Below are 23,292 nucleotides of genomic sequence, written 5' to 3' on the forward strand. Positions count from 1 at the left end.
GAGTTCGTCCTTTAACGTTTATTCCGTAAGATCTCTCGAAAATCTCGATTCTGTCTTTCTTCCTTTATTTCATTCTTTTTCTTTTTCTATTTTTTTTCTTTTCCTATATCCTTTTACTTTTTCTCTTTTCCACTCTAAAAATCTGCTCCTCGATCGGAAAACGGCAGCTGCACTGTAATTCGGTTTAAGCGAAGCCTTCATTTATGTAGAACACACACACACACCTCCCTTATCCCTTCTTTTTCTTCTCCTCTTCCTCTTCCTCTTCCTCCTCCTCTTCCTTCTCCTCCTCCTTTTTCGGCAATGCATCAAAGTCTTTTTTTCCTCAACGTCATCACCTGCCGAATTCATTTCGCGGTTGTCCTCTACCGTATAGGTGCGAATTGGCCTAACGCTCACATTTTGCCCGTGTTATAAAACCGTATAATGCCGTAACGAAATTTCGTCACGGTAAGAACGACGAGAGATCTCATCCTGCTAACCCTCCCCACCATCCCCACACCCCGCCCTGCCCCGCCCCGCCCTCCTGCATTTGCGTTTCGTTATCAATTAACTAACATTACGAAGTAGAAACGATAAGAAGAAGAAGAAGAAGCAGGTGGAAGGATGCAAGCAATTTAAACCCCAAAAAGAAACCAAAATAATTAAGAAAACGTAATTAATTAGCATAGTTTCTTCGTCGCGAAACGAGGTGATTTTCGTCGTACAATCATTTTATATATAATATATCTTGTTTTTCGAGAAGTAATCTTTTTATCCATTTATTTATTTATTTATTACTCTTATATATATATATATATTATATTTATCCCTAATAAAGAAATAATAAAAATAAGGTATATAATGATAAATACGAATTGATCGTTCGGTCATCGTAAAAGGTTTGTTCGCATCAAAAAGGTAAACGAAAAAAAAGGGTGTCTTGTATATTATAATTAGAGAGAGAGAAAGAGAGAAAGAGAGAAAGAAAAAAAAATGTCGAATCTAGATGAAAATAAAGGTACAGAGACAACAGAAACGGGACTTGCAGGTTTCTTGCATAAAAAAGAAACAAGAAGAAGAAGAAGAATAAAAAGAAAAAAAAAAGGGAAAAGGACTCGAGGAAACGAAACGAGTTCGATGCCGGTCGAGAGTAGGATTTTGCAAACATTGGACCATTCGTCCACCGGCGTCGGGACCTTTTTTCTTCTCTTCCACCTTTAGATGTAGAGAAAAAGAGAGAGAGAGAAAGAGAGAGACTCTTTCAAACGAAAGATCCTCGAATCCCGCGCCGTCCATCGAGAAGAATCGTTTTTTTCCTAGGCGAAGAAGTGCCGCGGAAGTCGCTCGAAAAGAAGAGGAAAATTAGAAGCTGTGGATCCTCGAAGCGCACTCGTACGGTCTTAAGGATCTTCTTTCTTCGAGTCCTTTCACTAACACCCCTCTCCTTCTCCTCCTAACACCCACCTTCCCTCCTTTTCTCTTTCTTTCTCATTTGAAATCGCATCACCGTCTATCATCATCATCATCTCATTCTTTTTCGTTTCGTCTTCTAATCCCGATGATCCCCCCGCCCCTTCGGTCCTTCAACCAACCAACCATTCATCGATCGTTAAAAACAGAAAAAGATCGATTTCAAAAATCTTATATTCCCCCGTAAAAAAAAAAAGAGAGAACAAAAACAAAACCCTCTTTTAAACCAGACACAAGAATTGGAAAGAGAGAGAGAGAGAGAGAGAGAGAGAGAGAGAGAGAAGAGTATTATAAGATTAAACGAATCTTTGAACGAAACATAGAACAAAACCAAAACAAACGAACAAAATAATACAAATTGAAGAGAAAAAGAGAAAGAAAACTAGAGAAAGAGAGAGAGCCACCTGTACAAAGGTGGCGTACCTTCTCGGTGATCGTCGGCGCTTTCTGGTCCAGGGTGTCGAGATGCAAGCAGAAACCCTTTTCTCGAAGGGCTACTCCTCTCTTTTACCTTCATCTCGTCTTTCTCTTTCTCATTCTCATTCTCATTCCCTCTCGCTCATTCTAAAGCTTGGGTTCGCATGGAAGGCAGACCAGCCAGTCGGACGGCGGTTGCTCCACCCCCGTGCGACACGATCAATACGCGGCTCTTCTCTCTCTCTCTCTCTCTCTCTCTCACTCTCTCACTCTCTCTCTCTTTCTCTCTCAATCTTCGTCTCTGTCCTTCTCTCTCTTTCTCTCTCTCTCTCTCACCATGTACACCGTGCAGAGCAGATCGGCACTGTAGTCAGCATCAGCACCAGCACCAGCAGCAACAGCAGCAGTAGCAGAAGCGCTCGGCTGTTCGTTTCGAAGCGTTCTTTCTGTTGCTATGCCGGCTCCCCTTGCTTGCTCCTCTTCTACTTCTGTCTCCTCTCTCTCTCTCTCTTTCTGTCTCTCTCTCCCGCTCTCTCCCGCTCACTCGCTCGCTCGTTCGTTCGTTCGCTCTCCCCATCGTTCAACTTCCCCCTCTCGTCCGTTCTTCTCTCGCCTTCGCTACACCATACTATTCCCCGTAGAACCCACTCTTTCTCTTGCTCTTGCTCTCTTGGCTTCCTCCGGCGTCGTCGTCGTCGTCGTCGTCCTACAGGATACCTCCTGACGCGCGTCCCGTTGCTATCTTCCTCCTTTTCCTTCATCTTTTTCGTCTTATTTTTTCTTCTTCTTTTACTTTTTATCCTTCTCGAATATTTGTATATGTATAAGTTGTTTATATATCTATGTTTTTCTTATTTTTATTTTGGTTTTTTTTTTTCATTTATCATTTTGTAAAATAAAAAAAAATAAAAATTGAGTTCTATATCAAAAGAGTAATAGTAATAGTAGTAGTAGTAGTAGTAGTAGTGGGAAGAAGAAGGATGAATATTATTTATCTTGTAACTAAAAACTTTGTTGAATTATTATTTATTTCTTTAGCTCAAAGCAGAATGATCCAATCATTTTATAATTAATAGGTAGAGAAGGAGAGAATAAAAAAAGAGAGAAAGAGAGAGAGAGAAAGAAGTTCCATCGAGTATAATTGTACGTTGTCATATTTATCAAATTTGACAGAATATCATCGATCTAAAAAAAAAAAGAAAAAAAAATTAGAAAGGATAGATATAAGAAGAGAGTTAAATTAATTTCGTTTGAATATAAAAATTTTCGAGGACATAAAGGAGGATTAAATCGTAGTCAACGTGTGTTCTTTTAATTCGTATGTGAAAGCGGGATGCGCGTCCCGATTTTATCGTGCCGAAGGTGGGAACGATTTTCTACTTGGTTACGGGGTGGGCGAGGGAGGGAAGGGAAGGGAAGGGAAGGGAAGGTATAGGATGAAAGAAATCACGAGAGAGAATGAGAAAGAGATTTATTATGCCCTTGGAATCAAATTGCAATATACTATGGCAAAGAAAATAATTGAAATTAATAAATAATTGATAATATATAAATGAATAGAATTAGATCAGTGTTGAATGATAATGAGCATCATTGAGAACTTTAATGATTTTTCGATTAATACTTATATCGAGAATTATTTTTTTACGAAAACGATTGAAAAAGTTACGAACCGTGTGATGATGTAAGAGCCTATTTCGAAGGGAGTTAAGGACAAAGTCTTCATTGAAATAGACCTATTTCTGTATCAAATAAAGAAAAAAAGAATAGGAAAGGAAAAGGAAGGAAAGGAAGGTTTATTCGAGAATGTTGGCTAGTTCCCGTCGTATTCGCGGTAATAAAGCGTGCAATCGGAGTGGCGAGCCGAGAAAGAGACTTAGATCTTCGTTGGTGTACCCAGTTTTACAGAGTTTTCTGGGTCAAGGCGAACGCAAACGCGCGATCCGTGTTTACCACGCGTTTATCGCTCGTTTCTTCCTATATTTTTCGCGAGGCACTGTTTTTCGTAAATCCACGGATATATACACACACACATATATATATATATATATATATTTATATCTTCTATTTCGACGAAACGATTACACAAAGTCGAGTTTCGAATCGTCTCTGACGCGGATAAGGAATTATCTCTTTTTCTTCCCTTTTTTCCCCCTCTCTCTCTCTCTCTCTCTCTTTCTCTCTATCCCCGTAGACGCAGATACTCGCAGAATCTCTTATAAATCTCGGGATGCAACTGGTGCGCGCCGCCCTCGCCGAGCTTTTATCTCTCCGCGAAGTCGGAAGCGAGTTTCATTATTTAACGAAGCCGCGTGTGCGTTTATCTGTGTATGTATATACATAGGTATGCGTGTATGTATGTATGTATGAATGTATGTATATCTGTATGCATGCATGCTTGCTCTCTTGGTTGCATGCATGCACGTACGTACGTACTTATATATATACATATACATACATATATATATATATATACATACATACATATATGTATGTATGTATGTATGCACCAGGACGCATAGAGTTCGTTTGGAATAACGGTCAGGTGTTCCTAGACGGCGGCGTCTAACTGGCCGGCATAAGCCGTTGATACTTGTGCAAGAAAGTAAAGCTTTTTTTCCTGTAGTATCCGTTGCACCGTAAAATGGGACGATTAGAGACAGACCGGTGAACAGAGACAAAGCGCGAGAAGAGAAATCTCGTGCTAAAGTTTTCTCGAGCTATCGAGAGACGTTATTCCCATCATCAAAACGACGTTCATAATGAAATAATATTTCTTTCTTTCCTTTTTCTTCTTCTTCTTCTTCTTCTCCTTTTTTTCTTTTTTATCCTTTGATATAATTTATTCATTATTTTCTTATCGTGAAAAGGTGAAATACGAAGTGTCGTCGTGTGTTACCATCCCCCTTCTACTACCGATCGTGAAACCGATCATCATCGATTATGATACGAACGGATCATTCCACCTCTCTCTTTCTCTTTCTCTTTTTCTTGTTCTTTCTCTCTTAGGTCGAGGCACGTTCGATCATGGAAAGCAGTGCGCGAAACAATGCGCACCGCAATAGCCGCGCGAATACGCGAGGTCAGTGCATACAGGAACAACAACGACGTTCGTTGCGGAATTCCGTACACGTATCTTTTAAACTTATCCTCTTTCTCCTCGATTTATCGAACCAATACTCTCCTTTCTTTCCCCCCTTTCCTCCCTCTTTTGTTTCTTTTTCCTCTCTCTCTCTCTCTCTCTCTCTCTCTCTCTTTATCCATTTATTTATTTTCTTTCATCGTAATTGTACGTTGTTATACTTTTGAACGATATTAGTAACAACTTCATTTTCAACATATTGTGTTCGATTATGCATTTGATTACTATTTGATGGTTTACCTCTCTCATCTAAGGGTAAAAAAATAAAAAGGGGAAAAAAAATAGGGAAAAAGTTGAAGGATCTTCTATTTCGTCCTTCTGTTCGCCGCGTCCTTGCTTGCTGTTTACCTGATTGGATGGATGGTTGCGTGCGTGCATGCGTGCGCGCACACGCATGCGCGGTAAATATGTCGTCGCTTCGTCAACGAGAACGTGTCATTTTCGCGTGATTAAATGAAATTGTGAAACCGTGTAATAAGTACATAGTTACGGTTAATACGAAATCGATAACCGGCTATTATTACTTCTATATTCGTTATGTCATTACGAGAATGTTAAAGCTATCGAAGTAACGCGAATTTCACCGGCAGTAGGAGGGGGAGGGAATTGGAGAGGGGGAGATATATATATATATATATATAATATGCGTGGGATTTCATTCGTTCCTCGTTAATTAGGAGATAATCGTACGAGTTAAAACGGCGGAACTCTTATTATATTTGTACGTATTCTATTAATAAACTATAGCGGTTAACTATAAGTATTTTGTTTCTTTTTTTTTTCTTTTTTTATTATTTTTTTTAGAAGAAGGCAAAAATTTATTGTGGTAATGACATCAGTGCTTAAGCTAACGTGTGAAACTTTTTAATTATTTTAACATTCGTAGATGGAAAAAGAGAGAGCAAGGAATATACAAAAATAATATACATGCATATAAATATACTTAAGTTTTTTTCTTTTTTTTTTTATTTAAAAAAAAAAAATACTTTGATCAATGTATCTACAGTTTAAAAACAGAGTTAAGTGTACATTCAATTTTTTTTTTTCTACATTTTTATTTTATTATTATATTCATTGTATTCGTTTTAAATATATATTATTTCGTATGTTTGTATTTATACCTAACCAAGTATAGATCCACGATCCTTTCGATATTTCGACGATTCGTTTTTGAAGATTCGTATCTGCAAGGACGTATACGCCTATTCGTTGTTTGAACGTACCTACACTTTTTTCTCCTCCTCTTCCTCGTCCCCCATACTCCCCATAACCCCCCATCCCCCTCTTCGCACGCGATTAATCTCTTTGCTTACGACTCTCTGTAATTACGGAGTGAGAGGTGGGTAAGGTTGGACGGGAGGGAGGGGGTAGGGAAAGAAGGAAGGAATATGTAACCGCGACTTCGGAAGGCGGAATTTCGAAACCGTTGGATTATGTCGTTCGTGAAAATAAAAGTCTGATGAAAAATGTAAGTAGGTAGGTAGGTAGGTAGGTTGGTTGTTTCGTTGGTTAGTTGGTTGGTTGGTTGGTTGGTGGTTAGCTGGTATCCGAAGAAATAAGAAATAGATTGTTCTTCTTCTACTTCTTCTTCTTTTTCTACTTCTACTTCTACTTCTTCTTCTTTGAAATAATATAAGTAAGAAGGCTGAAACACGATAATCGCTAGCGTGTTTTGCCGTCGATCGATTCGCGAATAGGGCGAGGGCGCCATTACTCATTTCTTTCTTTGATGCCAATGGTATTATTGCTTTACCAACATCTACATATTACATATTTGCAATCATCATTAATAGGAAGAAAAAGAAGAAGAAAGTAGGCTACGTTAGAAAAAAACTTTGACAGAATTTTTCCATCCTTTCTTTTTTTCTTCTTTCTCTCTCTAACTGTGTTATCAAAAGATAAAAGGAAAAACACACATACACAAATGATTAAGTAAATTAATCATATCCTTGCGATTCCTTTCGATCTAAAATATTGGAGTCATATTTATCGTATGAAAAATAAAAAAGAAAGAGAGAGAGTGTGTATGTGTGTGTACGTGTGTGTGTGTACATATATACCACCACAAAATTAGATGAGAAAGAAACGTTGAGAGGAAGTTAGCCATGTAAAGGCTTCAGAAAAGAAGATGTACGAAAAAAGGAGGAGTGTGTGTGTGTGTATGTATGTATACGTGCATGTGTGACAGAAAAATACAATCAGACAGTTAGTCAGACAGATAGACACAGAGTCAACGAGAGAAAACGATCATCTTATATTCAAGTCACACATCGTCTGTTGTGTACGTAGGTTTATACAACGCGTCGTTGCTTCGTCGTCCTCTCGACGTCCTCCTTTCCTCTTTTCCTCCTTACATCCTTCTTCGCCTCCGTCTCTCCCATACCCCTCCTCGTCACCCCTTAGCCTGCAACGATGCACGTCCTACCACACAGCCGACACATACGGAAATTTCTGATTGCGAAGAGTCTCTCTCTCTCTCTCTCGTTCTCTCTCTTTTCCTCTCATGGATCTCCTTGCTCTTTGTATACGTCGCATTGGAGCTCTTTTTCCGTCCTCATCGCACAGGCGTCTGCAAGTCGGCATAACGAAACGGTTCTGGAGATGGCGAATGATCGGAATTCTTTGAAATTTCGCAGCTTGACTATGTAAGTAAGTAAGTATACGTATGTACGTATGTATATATGTATGTATGTATGTTAGAAACATTTTCTTTCGAAGCAGCCAAGTCGATCATCGTGTTCTACTTTGTATTATCTTCGATCGTTTTCGACGAGAAGAGATAGAGAGAGAGAGAAAAACAGAGAGGAGAGGAGAAAAGAGGAGAGGAGAGGAGAGGTCATCGTCTTCGCTTCAAAGTAATTAGGCTAAAAAGGCGGCTAACGAGAGTGCCAGTCTTTCTCCTTTCTCTCTCTCTCTCTCTCTCTCTCTCTCTCTTTCTCTCTCATTCGTTCTATCTCTCATGTTGCCGTTTTGACGATCGATCGGCAAAGGACACACTCCTGTCCTCCAGCAGCCACCATCAAAGAAACGTTTATCATTGGCATACGTCGTGTAGTACACGGTCCTCGCGAACTACGTTCGCGTCGTGGGAAGCTTTGGCATTTCCGGATGTAGGTTGATATAATAGGAGACCCAACGAGAGAAGTAGCCATAGAGATAGACAGAGAGAGAAAGAGAGAGAAAGAGATGGTTAGATAGATAGATAGATAGATAGATAGAATGATAAAGAGAAGGAAAAGGTAGGGGGAATGAGAGGCACACGGCTATTATGAACAGTGACACGTATTACGTGTCGAGTGTACCGGGTGTTCCCAACGTCACCAGTAGCCCGTAGAAATAATAAATCGACGATCTTATTCGCACCCAAGGTTCATACCCTTTTCTGCTGATTTCAACGTCTAATTGGATACCTTGGCACCTCGGTGATTTTTTATTCTATTTTATCGTAGCTCGTGCGCGCGTGCACGTACTTCCTTATTCCTCCCTAATGTATTTTCTTTCTTACACGCGAGTAAGTAAGTAAGTAAGTGAGCGAGTAAGTAAGTAAGTAAGTAAGTAAGTTAAGTATATATATATATATATATATATATATATATATATGTGTGTATATAATACATACTTGCTCCTCTTCGTCCGGAGTACGTTAAGAGGAAATAACAGCAGCAGCTCGTCTACGAGATAGGATCGAGAAATTAGTCGGAAAAGAGGCACACGCGAGACGCACAAATCGACGGTGTTACACCGTGGAACACGCGAGGACGGCTTAACAACGGCGGATCCTGTGGTTTTTGCGGTTTCGTATGCCTACACCTTCCGTGTACTTTGCGGTACGACGAAAAACGACTCGTCATCGTCGACGAGAGTGCAAGCTTGGGTAGTGCGCCTAGCTTATCGATGAGAGGGAAGAAAATGGAAGTAAAAGAAAGGAAGAAATAAAACAAGTATATATATATATATATATACATATACATATTTGCCCTAAGTGGCAAGTATATATTGTACATATACTACTTACTGCTATTCTCACCTCGGAATATCCTAAAAAAGTCTTTTCTCAGTTGCATACTAATTCCAAAAGGAATTTATTTCTTTTGTTGTGTACAACCTATGAGTAGTAGTTGGGGGTGGTGGTTAGCGCAGAAACTAGGAGAAAAGTGATCTCTTTCGATCTCTTCGCGTGGATCGAGTCATTTGTCTCGCGAGAGGGGTGGAGGGGGTGGCAAATGTGGGGCTCGTAGCTTCACGAGGGCTCGCTGCTGTGGTACGTATCCGCAAGTACCCCGGGGGCGGTTCCAGGTGGTGGTGAAGTACGGCGGGAGGGGATGGCCAGTAGGTGCACTAGGAGCGTTGGAGGGTGGGAGAGAAGAGAGAGAGAGAGCTGGGGGAGGTTGTGGTGGAGGAGGGGGAGGAGGAGGAGGGGGCAGATCAAGAAGCATGAATGAAACGGAATGCGTGTTGGCTATCGTATGGCCTATGTCAGCCTTTCGTGACCTCGCGATGAGGGTTCTCAATTCGCCTTGCGTTCGATCCTACGAACGAACGAACGAATAACCAACCAACCAACCAACTAGGTAGACCTCGCTTTCGAAATCCAAAGATAAAATCTTCTGCAATCATTTGATTATGCAATTTTAATGAAGATGATCCGGGTGATAGAACCGAATGAATGAATTTGAATATCAAGCAAATTTTTTTTCCTCCCCTCTCTCTCTCTTTCTAATTCTCTTTCCTTCTTTCTCTTTGGAATATTACGAATGTACCAACGTTATAATTCAAGCCTCACGGAAACTCAATTACGATCGTTATCGTCGCATCTTCCTTCATACGAAGGAGGCTCGCTATCGGCGATCAGGATTCTCGACCGCAATTTTGGGGTTAATAACGAGAGAAGGAATGAGAGGGAGAAAGAAAGAGAGAGAGAGAGAAAGGAAGAGGAGAAGAGGCAGCCTGCGACAGACGGCGTACGATCGTAGATGCCAGGTGCAAGCGGTTAGGATTCGTTGTACGTACGTGCTCATTAATGGCTTCGCTGCTCTTACACGATTTACTCTTTCAAATTAAGATCGCATTATCGGTCTTACTTCCTCTTTCACTTTTATTCTTTTGTTTATATTTCTTTTTTTTTCACTTTCTCCCTCTCTCTTTTCCTTTCCTTTTTTTTTTTTTCTTTTAACCAACAACAACGACGGACGACCACTATTCTCTTATCCGATGCAACCAAATTTGCATCTTTTTGATCGATCGTAAGAAAGGAAGAAAAAAGTTTCTCCCTATGCTTAATTAACAATCAGTAGTAGTAGTAGTAGTAGTAGTGGTAGTAGTAGAACGATCGTGAAAGAAGAATTTTTACTTCGAGGCTGACAGGTAGAAAATTTCGATCGTTCTAGGAAAGAAACTAGACGGGTGATAACGATTCGATGGCCGCGACGAGCTCGTAAAACGTTCCAATTCCATTCGTACGCCTATCGACCGAAAGAATAATCCTCCCTGTCCCTATCGATATCCTGAATTTTTTACGCTCGTCTGCCGTTCGATCTATACATGTATTATATACATTTATATATATATATATTATATACAAGTACAGGTGTGCGCACACGTGTGTGGTGGACCGATTCGATGGAAACCGAGTAATTCTCGTCGGTGATTCTTGTTTCTGTTTCTGTCTCTCTCTCTCTCTCTCACACACACACACACTCACTCACAAGTTCCCTTCCTCTATTTCTAGCTCTATCATTCTTTATCGAGTATCCTTCGAAACGACGCCGATGGCTACATCGAACGATGCTCTTTCGCGGTGAAAATCGATCGTCGTCCACAACGTCGATACGTTTCTCTTCGATTGAAATGCCTAGTCGAGACGACTCCTCTGTTCTCTTCAACCTTTTCCACCCTCTCCTACTTTACCACCTTCTCCTCCTTCTACTCGACTATACTTGGGGGGGGGGGGGAAACTTTGGTAGGAACAATTGCGAGAGCGCGAACTCAAAACGCGTTCGAGAAAACTTTGCTTTTACTTTCGGCGCGTGCCGAGACGACGACGAACCACCACCACCACCATCACCACCATCATTATCAACACCATCATCGGTCGACGAGGAGGAGGAGGAGGAGAGTTTAATAGCTGTTCGAAGCTGCAAAAATTGTCGCTAAGATGTTCAACCCTAAAGTATTTCTAGAAAATCTTGGGCTATGTTATGCTGTTCCCCTATTCTTTTCGATGATCGTTCAGAAATTCTCTATTCTCTCGAGAACGAATGAGACATTTTCTTTTTTATATATTATACAAATTTAATCCGAGTCATTCCTTATAATTTCATTTACGCGTCGTAGTGCACTCAATTTTGTTGGAACACAGCAGCAACAGTAGCAGCGTGTTATCTTCAATCCGCGTCATTTAATGTATTTAATAAAGAAAAGGAGAAGGGGGAGTGAGATAGAGAGAGACAAAAAAAATGATTGCAATTAATGGGATAGTTAAAAAAAAAAGAAAAAAAAGTTTCGTTTAAAAGACTAGCTAAGTATTTTCTCGCTAACGTACGTACCCTCCAACTTGTCACTCTGTGTATGTATGCGTGCGTATGTGTACGTATGCGTGTCTCTATGGAAAAAGTGTGTGAAAGAGAAAAAGAGAGAAAGTGTACGAATACATATAAAAGAAGAGATCGTAGAAGTCGCTCGATCAGCATTTTCCTCGGTCGAAAGCTGTAGCCCGTTAACAGGCTCGTTCGATTAATGGGTCAAGTATGTATGATCCGTCGTTCGTTCTTTCGTTCATTCGTTCATTCGTTCGTTCATGTGGCCAACAGTGAAAATATTTCTGGCTGTCCGAGGGGTTAATCAGTAGATTAGGCAGTCGGGGGGTGCTGGTAACTCGTCGGAGTAGATAATCGCTTTCGATACCGGGTGACAATAATCTGGGAGGAGGAGGAGAAGTAGGTTCGCGGTTTAAGGGTGCCAGGGTACTTTTACTTCTTTCGAAGGTTTACTTTTTCTATCTTTCGCGTAGTCAATCGATTCCCTCTCGTGCAGCAGACTCTCTCTCTTTCTCTCTTTTTTTTTTCCTCGTTTTGCAGACATGCAAATGGGATACGAGACGGCATCGTTCTCTATATGCCACTGGGCCATTTCGTTCCTGAGAGACCAGCACGAAAAGAGAGCAAAAGAAAAAAATAATAAGGAGAGAGAGAGAGAGAGAGTGAGAGAGAGGAAAGTAGGATTGAGAACCCTTGCTCGAGCGTGTTAATGAATGATATTTTTTTCATTCAACCGCACCCTGGCCTACATTTCAAACAGAGCTCTCCGGCGTGCCAGTGCCGCCGCCTCCGCTTTCCGATACGCAGTGGCTCGTAAAAATGACTGTGGAGGAGGCAAAGGGGGAGGAGGAGGAGGAGGAGGGGTTGTGCCGGTGGTGGATGGTGGAGAGCGGCCTGGAACACCAGCATAAGGGGGTGGCTTGGAGGTGGTGGTGGTGTTGGTGGTGGTTAAAAGGGGACTGGTGGAGGAGGAAGCTGAGGAGGAATATAGCTTTACTGGCTTCTGGGCCAACGGAAGAGCTTCGGGATAAAAGCCGAAGAGAGAAACTACCGTTGGAAGTAGGGGGTGGAGTAGTGAGGGGGGTGGGAGGGAGAAGTGGGTGGAGGACGGTCTGCAAATTTTATTCGACCATCCACAATTTTCTCGTTAAAGTTTACCGCCCGGTGCCATCGCCGACGGGGGTCGTCGACTTTTCCTTTTTCTTTCTCTCTCTCTCTCTCTCTCTCTCTCTCTCTCTCTTTTTCTCTTATTGACTTATTTACTTGGCCCAAAGAGAGAGAGAGAGAAAGATACCCGCACGAGTGTGTGTATCATAACACATACGACGAATCGTGTCGAGCGATTAACCAATTGCCACTTCCATGGACCATTTAACGGAAGGGATGAGATAAGGACGGGGACGGAAGGAAGAAGAAGGAAGGCAGCAGTGCCGACGAGTGCTGGGGAAATTAGGGACGTTCGCGACAACCAGTTGATTCTTGCTTTGTTGTTCCTTCCTTCCTTCCTTTCTACCTATCTACCTACCCACCCTCTCACTCTCTCTCTCTCTCTTACCTTTATCGTCGATTACGCGTTTATCCTTGTTTGAAAGAGAAAAACAGAGAGAGAGAGAGAGTTGGATAGAAAGAAAAAAGAAATAAAGATTATCGATCGTTTACCACCACCAAACAACCACACGCGTCATTTACGTTTCTTATAATGAAACTTTTGATAAGAAATAATATAGATATCTTTTTTTTTTTTTTTTTTAAACCTGAGGAAAAAGAAAAAAAGGACCAATGAGAATACCACCGGTAGTTATACTCGTTTGAGATCATTAGATAAGTTTTTACCTTACTCCAATCATTTAAAACTTGACGTTTTACGATATAGACACCACACATAAACATTTTATTTTTTAATTACACGAGAAAGCAGCGTTACTTTCTGCGTTGAAGTAACGTCGAAAAATACTACGACCCTTGGCGAAATTTAGGGATAGAATTTTAAAAGGTGTATAAGAAAGTGGTATAGAAACTAAGGAGGAGTGAAAAAGGGGTAGGGGAGGAGGGGAAGGAGGAAGAAGAAGAGATAGGTGGAAGAGAAAGAGGGTTTTGCTTTACGAAGCGATAAGCGGGGACGACGTAAGCTCGTTCGAGGCACATAACAGGGTCGTTAAAATAACGATAATGTTTCGATATGAGTGGCGGGGCAGAACCGAGGACGAATGGTACGTCAAAATTAACGACTAACGCGTGCACTGTCGTTGGTGTCCCCCAATTCTTCTTCATACCCGACGACATGATGTATTATAATATATTTATCGAGGTATTTCTTTTTTTTTTCTTTTTTATTTTTTTCTTAATTATTGCCCATTTCCGCGAACGGAAACGTCCCTTCATTCGTTTACACTTTTAACTACTCTTATTTTCTCTTACGATCAAAAATGGTCTAACCCGATAAGAAGGAACACAATAAAAAAGGAAACAAGAAAAAAAAGTAAATTAGGGGGTGGGAGAGTTAATAAAACTTACGTGTATGATGGGGGGTCATGCGAGGATACTCGACAAAACTCGCGGTAGGTAGGAGGTACAGGTTCTTCTTTCCCCAACACCCCCTCCCCCTTCCCCCTGTTTTTATGACGTTACTTCTTCGAACTTGTATATCGTTTCCTGGCTCGATTCTTTCAATTGCTTTTCAGAGAAGCCAACTTATAATCGTTATCTCTGTTATCCACGCATGTCTCATTTTTTTTTTACCCGAGTCAAGATCATTGTGTGTACACGGTGACGTTATATTGCGTTCATGGAAAATCAGTTATTCTTGGAATAAATAAGAACGAAAAATTGATATGTACAGTTTTATATTTCTTTTTTTCTTTTTCATTATTATTATTATTATTATTATTATTATTATTATTATTATTATTTAAATGCATTAATATTTTTGCTCGTTACGTAAAAATGTACTCTTCGACGATATTGCGAAACAAAATGATAAAGGAAAGTAAAGAAAAAAACAATATAAAAAAAAAAAAAAGAATAAAAATGTTAACGAGATAATGATCGTTGTGCAACAACATCAACAACAACTATCATCAACTATTTATCGATCGATGTTTGATCTATCTTCGTCTTATGTGTATGATTTCAGTGAGCGGTCGGACGGGGACCGGAGGGGCGCCCTTGTACGGGCGATTGGTCGCCGAGGAGCCCATGCCCCCGACGGTATGCGGCGGGGGTGGTGGCGGAGGTGGTGGGGGTGCCGGTGGGGTTCAGCAGGAGACAGCCACGGACATCCACGCCATGCAGGCCAGGATACCCCACAGATTCCGCGATCCAGCGACGGCACCCCTAAGGAAACTCAGTGTCGATCTTATCAAAACCTACAAGCACATCAACGAGGTAAAAATGACATTTGAACATTTGTCTTATTATTTAATCGTAATATAAATAAACCACGAATAATACGTTTCTCGGATATATTCGAGAGAGAGAAAAAAAGGAACACGTGAAAAATAATAAATAAGACATAAAAAACCATCGTAAAATATTATTTGTCTATCTTGACATTTGTAAATTTATGAAAGAGTCACTTAAGGAGCTATTTTTTTCTTTTTGAAAGGGGTAGTAGTGGGAAAGGGGAAGGAAATAAATTATATATACTACTAGAACATTATTATTATTATTATTTTTCTTCTTGTTAGAAATAAACTGCTAGTTTGGTATGTCCTATCTTGTAAGCCTTGTAATAATCTTCTCAGTAAAGTATCATTCTCTTTTTCTCTCTCTCTCTCTCTCTCTTCATATGAGGACAACGAGAGGGAAAGAGTAAGTTTTCGTCGGGAAAAGAATTACGGATATCCTTTCGTTCGTAGGATATTGCTCCGCGAAACGTTTGGAACGAAAACCCCTTCTCTTCGGGGGTGGGGTAGGGAGGGGAGAGGAAGGGAAGGGAAGGTTTTAAGCCCACCTACGTGAAACACGAGATCTGTTCATAGGACACTCCTACGCGTCCGTAATCGTTCCGAAACTCTCTCTTCGGACCGTATCGAAATATAAGAAGTTAAACGTGTGACGTTCGGGTCTCGTGGAATCGACGAGCGTCATTATGGAAATGCGAGACTTGCCAATAGTACATAGATAAAGAGAAGGGTGGGGGAATGAGGAAGGAGTACAACTTATAATTTTTAAATCGATTTTGATATTTGATCTGTTATTCCGAATGAAATTGAAATTCGTATTATTTCTTAATTTTCATTCTTATCTATTCTCTTCTCTCGAATCAATTTTTTTATTTACTTTCCAAATTGTACTATTACGCCTATGAAATATAAATCTAGAAACCAACAATCATGTAATATCCGGTCACCTGCACGATAAAGAAAAATTATGCATAATTCTTATCGATAAAGCTACTGAATACTCGCCAGTTGATAATTGTCGTGTCGTCATAGTCATAGTCGTAAAACATATGCGTCGTTTCGTCGAATTCGATACGAGAAAGTCGATAGGATGAGTTATAGTAGTAGTAGTAATAATAGTACTAGTAGTAGTAGTAGTAGTAGGAGTAGGGAACCTGTAAGAGATTATGCTCGTCTTCCGCGAAATACGACTCTTAAAGCTTTTCTTCGATAAAAATTGGAAAAGACTCGCCAAGCTCGTTAGAGGCTCGAACGAAAGGACGAACAGGAGGATAAGGGTGGGGAGGGGGAGGGGAAACTGGATGAGAAGAAGAAGCTCGTGAAAAATTGGTCGAAGGTGGACGACTCGTTACGGTCCCATTCACAATAAAAAACGGAGAGAGAGAGAGAGAGAGAGAGAGAGAGAGAGAGAAAGAGAAAGAGATAGAAAAAGAAAAAGAATGAAAGAAAGGAAAAAAAGAGAATAAGTCGCGTCGAGGAACGTAGTAAAGGAGGAGGAAGAGGAGGAGGGTCCGAATTGAACTATTAATAACGCCGATGGTGGAATAAGCATCAACGAGACTGACTGACGAGCTCGCGCTTATTTGCCACCCGATTTCTTCACCTTTTCTTTTTTTCTTTTTTCTCTTTCTTACTTTATATATGCATGTATATATATATATATATGTATCTATAGTTACTTGGGATTATTAGCATCAACGAATTCCCCCCTTAGAATAAGAAGAAGAAGAAGAGATACTTCTTTTACGCTGAGCACTAACTTTTCTCACGGATGTGAATATACGTTTTGAAAAATGTGCTATCCAGCATTTTCATTCTTCTTCTTCTTCTTTTTCTTATATTTTTTTTTTCTATCTATCTATCTATCTATCTATCTATCTATCTATCTATCTATCTATCTATCTATCTATCCTTTTCTTATTATTATTCTTTAGTCGATCGATAGAAGAGTATGCGCGCTCATCCATTCATATGCTTTCTTTTCCCGTTAAAGAAGTGTGTTCGTAGGGACAATGATCGTAATAGCGTGGTTCGTAAAAGAAGAAGATGTATGTATCGGTGGTTGTGGTGGTGGTGTTACCTTGACATTGCACATTTTCTTCATTACATACATTCTTTAACTGCTAATATATCGACGTAGGATCAAGAAATTGTACACGGTGAAACGCGCAGCAAATTTAAAACAATGACGCACATATTAACCTTTCGATCATCATCGTCATCATCATCATCCTGTTGCTTCTTATTTGTTGTGTGTGGGGGGAAGGGGGGTTGCAGTTTAATGACGTCATGTTTTCTAGTGACGCAGACAATACCACTAACGTCGTTGTGGCACGATATAAAATGCAATAAAAATTGTAATCGAACGAGAAAAATGTCATGACAACAACTAATTTAATAGCCAATAAAACAATTTCACCCACGCAAATTAGATAAAGAGGGAAAAGAAGTACAAGTTTGCGAAAGAGAAAAGGGCTGTTGTTGTTATACTATCAGGAGAATCGTAAAAAAGAAAAGAAGAAAAGAAATCAAAAAATACGAAATTATTTAAAAAGAGAGAGATAGAGAGAGAGAGAGAGAATCAGAGTATACGTGGGTTTCTTTCATGAGGAAACAAAAAAAAAAGTAGACAAAGATAAAGATAGTGATATTGCCTTATGATATATAAACAGCTGTTGAGCTCATGGTCGAAGCACGCGGGACGAGTATTACTACTCCTCTCCTACATCCATCTGGAACTTTTATCTTGAGCTCTCGATCAATGATTTATCGTCGTATCTCCTCCTCCTCCTCCTCCTCCTCCTCTTTCCTCCTTTAAAAATTTCTTATCATCATAAAGAAACGTGTGAAAATTTATTAAAGAAAATATTCAACAACGCAATACCAAGGTGAATTTATTTATCATCGAATTCTGACGATCCTTTTATTTCTTTCTTTTTTTCTTATATTTCTTCCAACAAAAACAACAACAACAACAACAACAGCAATAGCAACAAGTTTAAATCTTTTCGTATTATCGTACGAAGTAACTCTTTTCACGTGGGTCGCGTTGTAAAGTAAAGGCTACGAGCATATAAGGAAAAGGTAACGTCTTACGTGCCTTTCGAAATCCCAGTGACAGCGGATTCGCTTGGCAACCGAAGCCGAACCATACGTTCGAGAGACGGCATTAACACTTCTGCTGGAGTGTGCACCGTAGTAACCGGTGGCACGAGAGAAAAGAAAAAGAAAGGAGGACGACGACGACGACGACGACATGGATGAAGAGGGGGAGGAGGAGGAGGAAGAAAGAAGAAGAAGAACAACAACAAGTAAGAAAAAGAAGAGGAAGAGGAGGAGGAAGAGGAGGAGAGGGTGTTGAAGCTCTCGTAGCTGCTCCATTGGTACATTCCTATGCAACGGTAGAGACCGACCGGGAACGGCGTGCTAAGGGGTACGGGTGGTGGTGGGGGACGAGGGGGGTGGGTGGAGAGAGGTCTCGGGAATTCTGCATATCCGTTGGAGATGCAGCTCGGCTAACTATGCGCTTAGGTGGCAACCGTGTCCGAGACTGCCTTGACTACTTCGAACTCTTCCGAAGTAATACTTAACTATACCTTTTCGAAAGGAGATACTTTTTTTTTTCTTTTCTTTTCTTTCTTTTTAACGAATTAAGAGAAATGAAAACAATGCAAACGACGAGATATAAATGAATCGACGGATGAGAATTTCACAAAACGTTTATAATTTATGTTTGAGTATTTATTATTTACACGTTTTTTTTTTTTTTTTTTGTGAAAAAATGATTGATCATACAGAAGAGAGAGAGTTGAGATACATGGGGAAGAAGAAAAAAGGAAGAAGAAGATCATTTATGACCCAGTAAGCGTAAATGGGTTAAGAAAAGTTTCGAGCTATCCTTCCACTGAGTTTTCCGAGATTTTCTAACTTTCAACGAATTTTCTCTCTCTCTTTCTCTCTTTGTTTGTTTCTCTCGTTGTTTCTCTTTCTTACTCTTTAGTTTACGATTAATTAGATGCAATTTACATAAATCATACGTTCGAAAGGGCGAATTTTAAAGGAGAGGGGAAAGTAGTGGGTTTGGGGGAGAAAGAGCCGCGTTAAATAGGAGAGAAGGGAATCGCGTGCTTTCGAAAATAAAATTCGTGGAGTGAGATAGCTAGAAAAGGAGTGAAGTAGAGGAGAGGAATAGAGAGAAAGAGAGAGAGAAGAGAGAAAAGTTCGATCGTATTCTCCAGCTGTCTCGCGTTCCGCTCCGGTGCCGTTACCGCGACGGCACAAAAGCACAAGGATATCGATAAAACGGACGGCGATATAAATAACGCGAATGTATCCGTGATTAGTAAGCCGGACGGAGAGAGAGAGAGAGAGAGAGAGAGAGAGAGAAAGGGTAAGAGGGAAAGAAAACCTGATCGCCGCCTAACGGACGGTGCATCGAAAAGAAAGAAAGAAAGAAAGAAGCTTTGGTGGAACGGCATTGCATGTTGTTCCTGTAATCATCGTCTTACAGCTTCGGGTTTCTTCGTTCGCTAGTCGTTGTCCTAGAATACTCCTGACCGATTCTCTTTGTCGTTTTATTTTTACAAACATTTTTCTCTTTCCTTTTCTTTTCTTTTCTTTTTTATTCTTATATCGATAATTCAAGAACGCGAAGAGTATAGGTATTAATAGAATGCTTATAGTAGAAATTGTAGAAATCGAAAGAGAGAGAGAGAGAGAAAAGGAGTGAGAGGGGGAGAGATGTGGGAGAAAGAGAAAAGCAATAAAATCAATCCACAAAGTCTCGACACGCGAAAACAATGAACAAGAGCTTTGGAACACTTAGCATATATACGAGAGAAAACTGTCTCTCGCTTTTTTCTATGCAATCCTGACGTGTTTTCTCTACCTCGAGTTTGTAAGATACAGAGAGAGAAAGAGAGAGAGAGAGAGAAAGAATGAGCTAATAAAGAATAACAGGAGAAAAATAAGGAATATAGAACAAAAGGAGAATATATAATACGAAATAAAAGATATAAATGAAACTATTCGTTTTAAAGATTATCGAAACGAGATGAACTTATGCTACTAATCACTGATCGGAAGGTTTACGTTTTTTTCTCTCTGTGGAGAGATGAAGAAATCTTCCTTTTTTCCTAATATCTTGAAAACATCTATAATAAATATTTCATCTTTTAATCGAATTCAGTATTATTCAAATTTTTTTAGCTGAAATTTGGATTTCGAATCGAATCGAATCGAATCGAATTCGTTCGTTTGTTCGTTCGTTTGTTCGTTCGTTTAAGTACATACATAATATATCTATACGGTATATCGAAGAAAGGACAAGAAGGGAGTGTACTAGTCGAAGGTTTAGTTTGGACAAGTAAAAGACGGGTAGGGGTGGGGTTAGGGGGGGTAAGAAGCAAACGAGGAATCGAATCCCATCGCCCGGAGCGCTCGTCAAAAGTCAGAATAGCTTCGCGAATAATTAAAGACGACCCAAATGCCAGCCACTCGCTTTTGCTCATCCCTTCGTGTACAAGCTACGTAGCAAGAGGGATGTCCATGCATCCGAATGGTGGAAAAGAGAGGAGAGGGATGTGGGAAAGGGAGGTAGGAGTAAATTTTACGAGCTTACGTATACGACTCTTTTAACTCGTGATCCATCGATCATCGGAAGAGAAGAAGAAAACCTTTTCGTCTTTTATAAGGTCACGTATAAGTGTTACTTGCTATAGTAAACTAATTCGACCAGGGACACACGAGAATCTTTTCTAAATCTAACTTTATTTTAATTATTGTTTTATTTTTATTTTCGATTAGATATCTCTTTCAACAAGAGAGAAAAAAAGAGAGACAAAGAGAGAGAGAAAGAGAACAAAATTGTTCTTTCCTATTGGAACTTTTATTAGGAGGAGATTGGAGCTCGATAGAAAGACCGGTTAATTCTTTCCTATAGACATATAGAAGAAGCGGTCTTCTCTAATCTCGGTCTACTCTTTTGCTTTTCTTTTCGGATGTTTAAGATCCTTGAATATATATATATATAGTTATCGTTGCCACGAGAGAACCAAGCGAGAAAGATCCTTCAAGGCCTTCTCCATGGTAGAAGGAAGAAGTTAGGAAGGTAACTTAAACTTTGCCTTCTCGTTGAAAGATAGAGCTCTCTTCATCGATTCCTTTAGCATCGGCAAATTCACAATCTCACGTACTCAAATACCGTTAAGTAACGAAGTAAAACGTCTAAACACGTATCTTATTATCTGTTTCACACTCTTGGAATGCAAAAACTTAAATAGTAGGCGCGTTAGATTAAATCAGGTGTAGAATTGGTCTGCTGTTGTTTTATCCGATAAATGGTATGATTATGCGAGGATGCGTTGCACAAGTCAAGTACTATAAAATTACTCGTGTCGACTTAACGGATCTTTCTTTTTTTTCTCTTTTCTTCTGCCGTTTCCATCCTTTTTCCTCATTTTCTTTTGATATATACTTTTTTCTTATACTTCAAGTTTGACGCAATACTTTTTTTCTTTTCTTTTTCTTTTCTTTTTTCTTTGAGTTAACCTCTAGCAACGTCATAAAGATTAGACGGAACTCTAAAACTCGATCTTTTCGTTTTGTAATATGGCAAACAAGATTATATATACTTACCACCAGTCAGAACAAAATTCGATGGTTTTTGAAGGAACAAAAGATAGAAGGAGATGGAAAAATGACTTTCGTTTCAAAGACGGCCGTTACTTTACTATACTCCCTTTTTCTATCCTCGAAAGAAGAAGAGAGGAAGGAGACCTTTTTCCGTCCTTGAAATCTTCGATCGAGAGTCTCATTCGTGGATCCTCGAAAATCAATCGATGAACGAAAGAATTGGGCTAAAAGTGTTAGAACGGAGAACTCAAAGAAAGTAGAAGAAAAATTCTTTACGTAAATATGACTTTGAAGATGGTAATGGTACCTATAAAAAAAATTAAAGCAATTGAAAAATAATCGGCCGATTTACGTTTACACCTTTTCGTGGTTCGTCTCTAAAAAGGAAGAAGAAAAGAAAGAAAAAGATAAAGAGAGAGAGAGAGAGAGAAAGAGAGAAACAAACAATACTTAGGGACAAATTTAAAAAACCAGCACGAGTTTCCCCTCAAACAGCTGTTCGTTCCCTTTATTTACCCACGTGTTCCTCCTAGTCACGCGTTCGTAATATTTTCCAGCCGCCATTTTGAGAAATCTCCTGCACGGCGAATGCTATTTCGAATTAAAAAAATTAGACAACCATTTAAGAATCTCACTTCTCAATCTCTTCTCGTCTCGTCTCGAATGAACGAATCTCTTCTTCCATTTGTTCGTTCTCCTCTTCGTGCATTCTCGATTAGTGAGTCTCTTTTCTCTCTTGGACAAACACATAGAAGAAGAAGAAGAAGAAGAGAAATACGATGCGTGTGCATGTCGTGAATGTGTGTGTGTCTGCGAATGTACGGCTCTGTCTCCTCTGGCTGGTCATGCCAAAACTTTCCGTTGACCGTTGCTCGAACTCAGTGACTCAGAAACGGTTCCACCATTGCAGTCACGGATTATTAGTCACTGGTGCCCCGTTCCGATTTCTTTTTTCTTTTCTCTTCGTACCCTACCTCTTCCCCCTTCCTCCTGCCCTCCTTCGAAGAATTTCAAGATGGTCGCGTTGAATGCATTGCGCGAAAATTTTCTTTTATTCCTCTAAAACAACTTGCATATTTTGCCACGGTAAACATCGTCGTAGGCAACAGTTGGAGAAAAACTGGTCGCGTACTATGGAAGAATCTTGATTCGAAAGCAAAATTACAAAAGTAACGTAGCGCGCAAGACAACGGTGTAGTAGTTACCTTGAGACCTAAGGGAACAAGAAAGACCAAAAAAAATATCAAAAGCCGGTTATATACGCTATAGTAAAGTACGTACTACTACTCAATAGCAGCAGCATACAAAGATACCTACCACCATCATCATCACCATCACCACCACCATCATCTTCGCGGTGCTTTCTTCGAAGTAAGGGGAAAAACACGTTTTCGAATTCGCAACCAAAACTCCCCCTCGTATTCGGACAATGTTAAATTTCCTTGGAAAATCCATTGAGCGAACGAAAGTACCCAATCATTGATTTGTCTAATATCATAAGATATAGAGAAAGGATTCGTTAATGGTCGGGGCGAAGTGGGAGGGGGGGTTCGGCCCGTTCTCTAGTGTTCCATAATGGTGTAGTAGATGGGATTGAGAGAGGGCTAAAGCGTTTCGGGGGGTGGAGAGGAGGGAGGGGGAGGGGTTAGAAATCGAAGCCAAGGGGTGGAGGAGGAGGAGGAGAATCGATAAATCGCGAATATAAGAG

The 23,292-nt window shown here is 40.1% G+C and overlaps 1 protein-coding gene across 1 annotated transcript in view; it reads left to right on the forward strand.

The window, feature by feature from the left end:
* Positions 1-23,292, forward strand: part of LOC106783978 (serine/threonine-protein kinase minibrain) — a 56,967-nt gene that overhangs the window by 17,582 nt on the left and 16,093 nt on the right. Inside the window, exon 3 of the mRNA XM_014743016.1 lies at positions 14,681-14,931. Within this exon, the coding sequence (XP_014598502.1) occupies positions 14,681-14,931 (251 nt within the window). The remainder of the gene's footprint in view (positions 1-14,680; positions 14,932-23,292) is intronic.

Source organism: Polistes canadensis, unplaced genomic scaffold (genome assembly GCF_001313835.1).
Source record: "Polistes canadensis isolate GaletaPanama2010 unplaced genomic scaffold, ASM131383v1 scaffold_28, whole genome shotgun sequence".
Taxonomy (NCBI): domain Eukaryota; kingdom Metazoa; phylum Arthropoda; class Insecta; order Hymenoptera; family Vespidae; genus Polistes; species Polistes canadensis.